Source organism: Mobula hypostoma, chromosome 13, assembly GCF_963921235.1.
Source record: "Mobula hypostoma chromosome 13, sMobHyp1.1, whole genome shotgun sequence".
NCBI classification, from domain to species: domain Eukaryota; kingdom Metazoa; phylum Chordata; class Chondrichthyes; order Myliobatiformes; family Myliobatidae; genus Mobula; species Mobula hypostoma.
The window spans coordinates 56669273-56681323 of record NC_086109.1 but is presented as its reverse complement, the minus strand read 5'-3'; the positions used below and the strand labels follow the sequence as shown (position 1 = coordinate 56681323).

The 12051-nt window shown below is 42.4% G+C and overlaps 1 protein-coding gene across 7 annotated transcripts in view; it reads right to left on the bottom strand.

Annotated features, from left to right (window-relative positions):
* cgnl1 (cingulin-like 1) overlaps positions 1-12051 on the bottom strand; it is a 218847-nt gene that overhangs the window by 124309 nt on the left and 82487 nt on the right. For all 7 annotated transcript variants that reach the window (XM_063065732.1, XM_063065731.1, XM_063065735.1 and 4 more), the window contains exons 7-8: positions 10294-10435; positions 5578-5790 (exon numbers count right to left, since the gene is read on the bottom strand). In XM_063065732.1, coding sequence (XP_062921802.1) covers positions 5578-5790; positions 10294-10435 — 355 coding nt within the window. The remainder of the gene's footprint in view (positions 1-5577; positions 5791-10293; positions 10436-12051) is intronic.

Genomic DNA, 12051 nt, shown 5'->3' with positions numbered 1-12051 from the left:
CATTTGTATATGGTTTTGTGAGACCTCGCCTGGAATACTGTGCGCAGTTTTGGTCTCATTATCTATCATGAAGAAGGCACCCCAACAGCTATACTTCATTAGGAGTTTGAGGAGATTTGGGAGGTCACTAAAGACTCCAGCAAAGTCTACAGATGTACTGTAGAGAGCATTCTGACTGGGTGCATCACCATCTGGTGTGGAGGCTCCAATGCACAGGATCAACAGAAGCTGAAGAGTGTTACATAGACTCAGCCAGCTGCATCAGGGTATAATCCTCTCCACCAGCAAGAACATCTTCAAACGGTGCTGCCTCAAGAAGGAAGCAGCCATCTGTAAGGACCAACAACATCCAGGACTTTGCCTCTTCCTGTTACTACCATCAGGGAGGAGGTATGAGGGGTGATTGATAAGTTCATGGCCTAAGGTAGAAGGAGTCAATTTTAGAAAACCTAGCACATTCATTTTTCCTACATTTACACACTAAGTCCAGCGGCGGTGGAGCATACGGATCCCTTCTTTGTAGAAGTCAGCATCTTGGACCTCCAGGTGGTCCACAGCAGGGGTGATTGATAAGTTCGTGGCCTAAAGTAGAAGGAGATGAGTTATTAACTTCAAACTTTCTGCATTTTCAGTCAAAGAGTTGAACTGCACGTGCATGTAACGAGAGCTGTATAACTCATCTCCTTCTACCCAAGGCCACAAACTTATCAATCACCCCTGCTGTGGACCACTTGGAGGTCCAAGATACACTCGTACATGCACATGCAGTTCAACTCTTTGAGTGATAATGCAGAAAGTTTGAAGTTAATAACTCATCTCCTTCTACCGTAGGCCACAAACTTATCAATCAACCCTGCTGTGGACCACTTCTACAAAGAAGGAATCCGTATGCTCCACAACTGCTGGACTAAGTGTGTACTTATAGGAGGGGACTAAGCTGAAAAATAAATCTGCTAGGTTTTCTGAAATCGATTCCTTCTACCTTAGGCCACAAACTTATCAATCACCCCTCGTAGAGGAGCCTGAAGACTCACACTCAATGTTTTAGGAACAGCTTCTTCTCTTCCATCATCAGATTTACCTCGCCATTTCTGTTTTGCATAATTAATTTATTTTTATTGTACCTTGAAGTACTTTTTTTTAACCTTGGATTGTACTGGTGCCACAGTCCTTGGTTGAGTGAACTAGAACAGTAGAGCCCCTATACTTGGATCACAAGAGTTCAGTACTTGACCTCCCACCTCAGCACGAGTAGTCTGATCCAGCACTGGGTCCCGTGTGTGATGTTGTTACCTGCCGCACGGAACAGTGGGGTTAACAGGTCCTGCCCGAGACAAAGCCTAGGCTCAGATAAGTGCAGCAAAAGCAGAGGGGGGTGTGAAAGGGAGAGGAGGGTACAATAATCTCTTTAATGTTAACACTCCAACAGTGTGGGTCAGTAAAAGGAAGTCATGCTGTACTGCAGTTTCTCCAGCTTATGCATTTCCCTCTGTCCTCTGACACTCTAATCTTGCTGGTGTGGGATTAAGTTATAAATTTTCAGTATCTTTTTAGCAGTACAAAAAAAAACAATGAATAGCAGCAGCAAAATTCATTTTTTCCAACTTTCTCATGACATAGGAGGCTATTTGGCCCACTCAGTTAATGCTAGCCCACACCACAATCTCTTCAATCCCATTCCCCCATAACCTATTTCCTCTCTCGAGCCCATTAACTGCGCCCTCCCCCCAATTCTCTGACCACGCTCCTGCACCAGAGATAATTTCTGGTAACCAATTCGCCTACCAACCTCACAGTCTTAGGATGTGGGAGGAAAGCACAGGAATCACCCACCCAGTCACAGGGAGAGGGTGAAGACCCCACACAGGCAGTTGCCAAGGTTAAGATTGAATCTGGGTCAATGCAGCTCTGAGACTGCTCGATACAGGTAACTAACATTTAGTCTTAGTACTTCAAACTGCATCAGTTTAACTATGCAGACATGATTGCAACAAGGAATAATAAATATTTGAAATTCCACCATGTCAAGTAAATTTTCATCTTGGAACGTAACTTTTTTAAAAGAATCTCTTCAGTTAACAATCAACAGCCTACTGCAGGAACTCAGCGGGCCAGGCAACAGAATAGTCAACATTTTCGGTCATGACCCTGAATCAGGACTGAGAGTGTGCAGCAGGCGTTTCCAACCTTTTTTATGCCACGCAGCCTTACCACTGACCGAGGAGTCCATGGACCCTGGTTGGGAAGCCCCTGAAGGGAGCTGATATATGGAAGTGAGAGGGGAGGACAAGGTAGGGGCTGGAAGGCAATAAGTGGGGTGGGACAGAAAGGGGCAGCTGGGGAAAGGGAGGGTGAAGGTAGAAACAGGGGCTGGAAGGTGATGTATGGACACCAGAGGCTGCAGCTGCTGGAATCAGATAAGGGAGGGATAAAGGGCAGATGTTTGTTGCTCCAGATTACACCATCCACACACTCTTGTATCTCTGGTTAACAATCAACCACACTTGTATTAAAAGTATTTCAGACATGGAATGGGGAACATTTTGAAAACCCAAGGTGAAATCTTCATTTAGTCTCTGCTAACAAGTGCCAGAGCATCAGTCGGCACAGAATACATGCTGTCTCTGTCAGTGAAATATGGCAGCTGATTCAGCTGGGATGTTTCCCATTAATGCTACAAAAATGGCTTTAAAATTATTCTATTCATTTCACAGCCATCATGGTGAGAGAGGAGGGCCAATAGTTTCACTCTAATAAAAGCACACTCATTAATAAAAACAGCTTGAACTGCAAGATGATCAGGGAGCAGTTTTAAAAATGAGTTTGTTGACAAAAGATGCACAAAATGATACATAATGGCACCAAACGGAAGATACAAGTTTACAGATTCTCTTTTTCCAAAGGGGAATCATTATCCTAAAAATTATGACAGTGGTCTAATCTTTTAAAATCAAACTTCCATAGTGCCTCATTACTTACGAAAACCTAGACTGCAACTTAACTTTCTTCTGTTAAAGAAACACAGGGCAGTAACGCAGTTTGCTCTGGGGGATCTTCCCAGTAAAATGGATTCTCTCTGAGGATAACACTTAAGCTTACATCCATCAAAAGCTGTACCATGAATACAGGCATGTGGTCACCACAAACTTCAGTGCAGTAAGAAGGCGAGTTCCCTTCTTCAATTAGAAACTGACATCACAAGGTGAAGAGAAGCAATCGAGTCAGACCACCAGTACTGGAATTTACATTTCACTCGGCACTGTTCTAGTCCCCAGCTTTTAACCTAACCCTCAGCTCCTGCATCATCACCGCTTCCCTGTAAGATTACCCAGGGGAATTGATTTCTGTGTTCCCACCACCCTTGGGTAAAGTTTACTTTGATTTCCTATCAGATTTCTCAATCCCATTCTCATGTTAATAGCCTCAACCCCAGATGAATACATTTGTTCCTGTTCTATGAAAATCTGCCATTACTTTTTCTAAAATGCCTCAGTATTTTTATATCCCCCACATAAAACATAGCTTTACATTTATACCATAAAACCATAAGGCATAGGAGTAGAATTAGGCCATTCAGCCCATTGAGTCTGCTCCGCCGTTTCATCATGGCGGAACCCGGATCCCATTTAACCCCCTGCACCTGCCCTCTTACCATATCACAATGCCCCAACCAATCAGGAATCTATCAACTTCCACTTTGAATATACCCATGGACTTGGTCTCCATCGCAGTCTGTGGCAGAGCATTCCACAGATTCACCACTCTTAGGCTAAAAAAAATTCCTCCTTACTTCTAGTCTAAAAGGTCACCCCTCAATTTTGAGACTGTGCCCTCTAGTTCTGGATACCCCCACCAGAGGAAACATCCTCTCCACATCCACCCTATCTAGCCCTTTTAATATTCTGTAGGTTTCAATGAGATCCCCACGCATTCTTCTAAATTCCAGACGTTCAGAAGCAAAGTAGTGTGATCATTTTGAACCTGAAAAGCCAGCAGTTAATTATTTTCAAATGACTCCAATCGCAAGAGCGACCTTGCAATTAGTTTTAAAACTAAAACTTATAGAGATTGTAGATTAATGAAAACATCCACTTGGAAAATAATTTAAACTAACTAACAAAACTTAATTCCATGCAAACATAGAAACATTAAAATGCCATCAAGAAAACAGAACCACTATTTATAGCTCCACCCTGCCAAGCTGACCTACTTACAAGGTCACTTTTCAAGCCAATTGCAGCACAAAACAAACTTATCTTTCATCATGTCATTTACAATTACAGTTCTTTGATAGCAAATGAAATACTTCACAATGCCACTCTTTAATAAAAGATTGCCCCACTGCATTCGGAAGTGAGAGTAATTTTACTGCATTCATTCCCTTCATAATGATTAGGTGCCACCATTTCGACACACAATTAAGACAGAAGGAAAGAACTCTCAGCATGAAAGTCTGCATCAGTACCCATGCTACAGCTGCACACAGCAAATTAACTTGTCTTAAACGTATACACGTGGCAGCTGTACAGGTCATTCCACAACATTGTGAGCTGTCCTTGTGAAAACTTAAATCAGTAATTTCTCCTTACTGAATTTTTCAACTGAAAGAACAAAAAACTTTTTCTTAAGTTAATTTGCTTACAACTGCAGTGAGAAACTTGTATATGAATTTTCAAACATTCCTGTACAAATTTCTGAACATTATTAGGATATAGTGGATGGAGATGTTCCCCTCAACGCAAGATCTCACGTGGTCTGTACATACTGGCTGGGTGATGAGAAAGGCACAACTGCACCCCTTTCACCTCAGACTGCTAGAGAAGTTTCGTGTGGCTCTCCCCCCAACCCACCCCCCCCAAATTCTAAGAACTTCTATAGGGGCATGATTGGGAGCATCCTGACTGGCTGCATCACTGCCTGGTATGGGAACTGTACTTCCCTCAATCGCAGGACTCTGCAGAGAGTGGTGTGGACAGCCCAGCGCATCTGTAGATGTGAACATCCCATTATTCAGGACATTTACTGAGACAGCTGTGCAAAAAGGGCCTGAAGGATCACTGGAGACCTGAGTCTTTCCTACCACAAACTGTTCCAGCTGCTACCATCCGGGAGATGATACCACAACATAAACACCAGGACCAACAGGCTCCGGGACATTTACAGAGACAGGTGTGTAAAAAGGGCCTGAAGGATCACTGGGGACCTGAGTCGTTCCTACCACAAACTGTTCCAGCTGCTACCATCCGGGAGATGGTACCGCAGCAGAAAAGCCAGGACCCACAGCTTCTTCCACCAGGTCATCAGACTGCTTAATTCATGCTGACTCTACTGTATTTCTATGTTATATCGACTATCCTGTTGTACATAATATTTATTATAAATTACTATAATTGCACAATGTACATATAGACGGAGATGTAACGCAAAGATTTTTACTCCTCGTGTATTTGAAGGATGTAAGTAATAAAGTCAATTCAATTCAGTTCTGATCCCAAACAGGAATCAGACAGAAAGATGGCTTTTCAGTCAGCTGCAAGGCTTCCAAATGACAATTGTGAAAGCAATGTGTTAAACTACCTGCAGTAGATCATCTATAACTTTCCTCAGCTTCTGCTTCTCCTTTTCATGCTGTTCTTTAAGCTCTTCCATCTCTCGGTCATGGTTTGACACCTCCTCTTTCAAAACACCCCGAAGTGCTGTCAGCTCTCTTTCCCTTCGCCTCAACATCTCCTGCTGATCTTCTTTGGCAATCAGCACCTCTTCCAGCTGCCGCTTTGCTTCAACCATTTCCTAGAATCAGACACAATATTCAAAACTCTGACAAGAACATTACCACAGCGTGCACCACAAAATTTTGCTTTTCGATAAGAGATTTAAGTATTGCACGGCTCCAGACTGTGAACAGAGAGCATCCCTGCTGTAATACTGAAGGCCTACACTCCAGAATTATCTACACTTTGAGCCAAGCTGTCCCAGTACAGTGAAAGCACTGCCATCAGCCCAACAACATGCAAAGTTGCCCAATCATATTGTCTTCACGCAGGACAAATCCAGTCTGGCTGTTCACTGGCCACTCAGTCTATTCCCAGTCATCCAACTTCCGGAGAATGCTATTGGCAGAGTTATTCCACAGCAGGCTCTCTCCAACAAACTGACTTCCCCAAACCAGGATCATTCAGCTTTGGCCTTGGTTCTGATGGTGCTGGTTCCCATAGGAGGGTTTGATTCACATGTCACCCGACACAGAGTGGCCATGGCAGCCACAACCAAAGCAAATAGATCATCACCTGAAGTCTTCAAAGGACTTTATCTCAAACTTCCTGGGCGGGAGTGAAGCATAGGCAACAGCTTTTAATCACAATGCTGTGCCCACTGAGCACATATCAGGTGGGTCATCCTGATCTAATGAGTTCGGGAACTCATTTTCAATCAGATAAATCCAATTATGTTAATGTTCTAATTTTAATACTGAGTCTGTGCTCTTGTATCATTCACCTAGTTGACTGTTATTACAAAATATGTAAGAATAGCAACAGCTTGGACCACACTCACACCATTTGATCTTGAATCAGGGATTGAACAGATATGTTCCAAATCCACTCAGCAAATCCATCAGCCAATTGACATCAACCATTCAAACTTAGACAACACAAAGGCTCAGTGAGCTTGCCTGGTTAATGGCCAGTTTCTGCCGGCAGGAGTTTATGTGGCTCCATCCCTAAACCCAGTGCAGTATTAGCTCGAGTGCTGCCTGTAGGACTGAGACTTGCAGGCAGGTGTTTATGTGGCTCTGTCCCTGAACCCAGTGCTGTATTAGCTCGAGTGCTGCCTGTTGCAATCTCACTATTTTACAGGCTCTGCCAAAAGCAAGTGTAAAGCTAAGTGTCGTCCACTTCACAGTAGAATTGAGAATTTTTATAAACTGTCAATAATTAGTGCTATCATTAGTTATCTCAAGCCATTCCAAAAGAAAGAAAGTAACTGAATTGCTGATTGCTGAATATGAATCTTAGGACAATGACATCCACACATTTATTCTGTCTGGATAGATTCCAGAAGTGAGACACTCCAGGTCCCAGGAAGTTTCACTTGCCTTGGAGTATTCAATGGCTTTCATCTCTGTGGGACCTAATCACATTTGTCCTGTTTTTATTGTTTGGGTTCAGACAGACAGCTTGCACCATCTTGTAACAATTATTGATTATTGTGTGAGCATAAAAGATACCAGGTATTCAAACTCACTTTGCCTCAATGAACACACACAGACAACAGATAGTTGATTAGTTCAGGAAAGGATCCTGTAACACATGGGACTTGAATAATATTGGTATGAATAGGTACCTGTACCTCTCAGCATTGTACCATGTGACCAAATAGAATCAGGCTGAGAAGACCCTTGAAAGGGGGAAAAACTGTGCAGGATGCATCAATGCACTTTCATCAGAAGTTTGTGGAGTGAATTAGAGGAGCTGCATAGGGACAGAGATAGGGTAAGATTCCACTCATCACGAAGGGAAGAAGGCAGAAAAAAAAAGGAAATTATAAGCCAGTTACCTGACTTCAGTGGTTGGGAAGATGCCGAAGTCCATCATTAAGGATGAGGTTTTGGGGTACATGGAAATGCTTGATCAACTAGGACAAATCTGCTGGAATTCTTTGAGGAAATAACAGGCATGATAGACAAAGGGGAGTCAGTGATTATTGTTTATTTGGATTTTCAGAAGGCCTTTGACAAGGTGCTGCACATGAGGCTGCTTAACAAGATAAGAACCCATGGTATTACAAGAAAGAAATTAGCATGGATAGAGCATTGGCTGATTGGCAGGAGGCAAAGACTAGCTATAAAGGGAGCCTTTTCTGGTTGGCTGCCAGTGACTAATGGTGTAACGCAGGGGGACAGTATTGTGACCGCTTCTTTTCATGTTATGACAATGGTTTGGATGATGGAACTGATGGCTTTGTGGCCAAGTCTGCCGATGGTGGAGGGCAGGTAGTGTTGAGGAAGCAGGGAGTCTGCAGAAGGACTGAGACAGACTAGGAAAATGTGCAAAGAAGTGGCAGGTAGTGTGTCTGATCATGTACTTTGGTAAAAGGAATAAATGCATAAGCTATTTTCTAAACGGGGAGAAAATTCAAAACTCAAAGGTGCAAAGAGATTTGGAGTCCTCATGCAGAATTCCCCAAAGGTTAATTAGTAGGTTGAGTCAATGGTAAGGAAGGCAAATGCAATGTTAGCATTTATTTTGAGAGGACTAGAATAAAGAGCAAGGATGTGGTGCTGAGGTTTTATAAGGCATTGGTCAGACTGCACTTGGAGATGATGGACTTTTGGGCTCCTTATCTAAGAAAAGGTGTGCTGGCATTAGAGAGGGTCTAGAGGAGGTTCACGAGAATGATTCTGGGAATGAAAGGGTTAACGTATGAGGAGTGTTTGATGGCTCTGGGCCTGTTCTTGCTGGAGCTTAAAAGAAAGAGGGAGGATCTCATTGAAACCGAACAAATATTGAAAGATCTAGACAGAGTGGATATGGAGAAGATATTTCCTACAGTTGGTGAGTCTAGGACCAGAGGGCACAGCCTCAGAATAGAGGGACGTCCATTTAAAACAGATGAGATGGAATTTCTTTAGTCAGAAGAACTCATTGCCACAGACAGCTGAGGAGGCAAAGTCATTGAGAATATTTGTAGCGGAGGCTGACAGGTCCTTAAGTAATCAGAACATCAAAGGTTATGGGGAGAATGCAGGAGAGTGGGGTTGAGAGGAATAATAAATCAGCCACGATAGAATGGCAGCACAGACTCAATGGGGAAGTGGTCTAGTTTTGCTCCTATGTCTTATGGTCAGAATACAGTGTATAAACAGTATACAAGACAAGCTTTTCACTGTACCTTTGTACATAATAAACCAATAGCAAAATGAGAACCCAGGGCTCTCCCCACTGTTTACAGCTTTAATCCTGACCAAAGCATGAGACTTAAAAATACAATTAAATCAAGGAAGTACAGTATAACCTACTTTTGCTAGGACACAGACTGCTTCTTCCTGGGTGGTGGTATAGGAGTGAGTTTATTTCCAGACTGATCTGATTTAACCTACACCTGCTGACGTCAAACTCCAACTCTCTGAGCTCTCGGTTACACTGAAAGGTTAACAGTTTCATGAGAGGAAGAATAACTCAGCAGTGAAAGCATCAACCAGAAGATATGCGCTGACTCTATTTTTAACAACATGTACTATCATTGAAAAGTCTAATCTGCATTGTCCACCTTGCCAACAGAAGAAATTCAGCAACAAGTAGGCGACACTTTTCCTGCAAAAGAAAGCATGGAGACTTGGGCATTTATTCCAGAGTGTGAGCTGCTAACTTTGTTAGGAAGCTGAACACATTTATTTATGTTGGACACATCTGGTCATGTACTTGACTCATGACATGGCTCACAAACAATAACATAGAAAATGATGAGATGTTACAAAGCAATACAAAAGTCACGTTTTTGGTTCCAGCCCATTGCAGGAATTTCCTAAGATCGCAAATTCAGATATATTTTAACTGCAATAATTTCAATACAATACTGTGGAATGACTCCACTGTTTGCAGTGCCTTTCAAAATAGTGACATGAAGATAGGCCTGTGATTGCTTCTGATGGCCCAGCTCACTGAACTGCTATCTGAAAGTAACCATCTCCCTGTGGATAGAGCTGGCCCTTCTGTCATTGTACCATCAGCAAACAAATGCTATCTGTAACATCGGGGTCAAGTGTGGTTTCAGGTCAAGACCCTTCATCTGTACTGAAAGACAGAGGGTAAATAGTACAAAAGGCTAAAGGGAAGGGGTGAAGCAAAGAGCAGGCAGCAATAGATAGTACAGATGAGAATGAGGGATTGGCAGATGGAGGAGGGAAGAGTGGGGATTCCAACAGAGGCTGCGAAGTAATAGGCGGAGACAAGAGAAAACTGCAGATAATGGAATCTAATATAGAAGGAAGGTGAAGATTGGAGATCAACTAAGGGAGGTGGAGTGGACAGATGGGAATCATGAGGGAGGGGAAATTGTGGAAGGAGTGTGTGGGTGATGGGCTGATGGACAACCAGAAGCAGCAGATGTCTACAACAGGCATGTCTGCAACTAAATCTCAAAATTGACCAAGCACCAAAATCTACAGGGGAGAGATCACCACCACCACAAAAAAACACTCAACCTTACTTTCCTTCTGTAATATTAGAATCTCTCTAATAGGGCTGAGTGCAGGAAGGGACGAGAAAACTGTACAGACAACCCTTACCCACTTACCATTATCAGAGTCTCCTTTTCCTCCTCATTGTCTGCAGTGAACTTAGCACAATCAAGCTCATCGTGCATTTCTGACAGCTGATCCTGCAGGTCTCTGATTTCACTCTGGTACTGCTCCCTCTCCATCTTCACTTGCACCAATCTGACAGAAAGGCACCAAACATGTTATTTATTTCCCAACCACACCACACTGTACATCTTCAACAATATAAGTTTCCACTGATATAGCACCTCTAACTGAGCAGAATCTCCCAAAATACTTGATAGGAACTGTTTCAGGGCTTTGTGGCATATCCACATGCTGGCAATGACAAGCTTGGTCAAAAAGGCAGGGTTTAAGAAGCAAGTCAGAAAATGTTGGAAAAATTCATAACATTAAGTAATGTCTTTGGAACAAGACAGTTATTGTTTCAGGTTAAAGCCACTTTGAACCGATTTCCTCCTTTAATTTCAGATTTCCAGCATCCGCAGTATTTTAGATGTTCACAGGTTCACCATCCTGAATGAAGGAATTGTTCTTGGTCACCATTGTAACAATTGAGCTTTTATTCTGAAACTCCAGTTCTAGATTCCCAGAACAAAGCGAAGTATTTGCTTAGAATCTAGTCTGTCAATTCCACTCTAGATTTTATTGATTTCTATCATCATTTATTAATCTAAACACCACTGAGTATAAGTGGTGAGTGCTGGAATATAACTCCACAATGGTTACCACTGGAGCTTAATCCTTACCTTCTTAAGCATCTGGTGTAACAGTCACTGGCAACCCTGCAGTGCATCCTCTGTCTAGCAAAGAGGATCACTGGAACCATCCAGCCTTGATCTGTAGGCCAACTAATACGTACATCAGCAGAGAAATGCCTTTAGTTTGCCAGGTGCAGGATGATGGGAGTAGGCAGTCTGAATGGTTTGGCATGGACTAGATGGGCCAAAGGGTCTGTTTCTGTGCAGTATCAGCCTTAGTAAAATCCACACAATCACTTTGGTTTACAAGTCCTACAACAAGTCTGCACAGAAGAGCACTTGGAGGAATTCCTAGAACACTTAATCTGAAGCAGCTCACTGAACTCCGAGAAAACAACAATGCGTCTTTTCTAAACGGAGTGGGGACAACTATGATAAAACTCAAAAAAACATTGATAGGATAGAGCCCAATGACTTTTGTGTATCAAACCAGTGACAGAAAGCTAAAGTCATATAGGAAACTGCAAGCTAAAGGAAAAACCACACTGGCAAAGGAAGTGAAAGAGGGTCAATCAGCATCTGCAGAAGGATATGGACAATCAGCCTTTTGGATCAACGTCCTTCATCTGCACAAAAAGCTGAAGTTCATTACAAGCTTTGGAAAACCCTGCCAGAATTCAGTGTTTTTAATTAACGTTATGAATAGATAAATAAAAAAATGCTCACAGAGTGAAAATTTATTCTACGAGCAATGTTTATCAATTGAGGAAGATGTCAATGAACAGCCACACTTCAATCACCAAACAAATATATCAATAAAACTAATAGCTTCTGTGATATTTCGTCCTGGCTATTAGCAGACGATTACCAAGGCTTTGATTTTGTGCCCAGCAGGAATGGTATTCACCACTGCCTTTGATTACCATCAAAAATATGAAATTCTTTTAGACAATTTACAACAGAACTTTGAAATAACCACCTTCACAAACTGCAATTAAATACACATTCCATGTGCTTTTTAGGACCAATAAGATTGCTATGTAGGAAGTATAGCTTGTTTACCATTAAATCCTT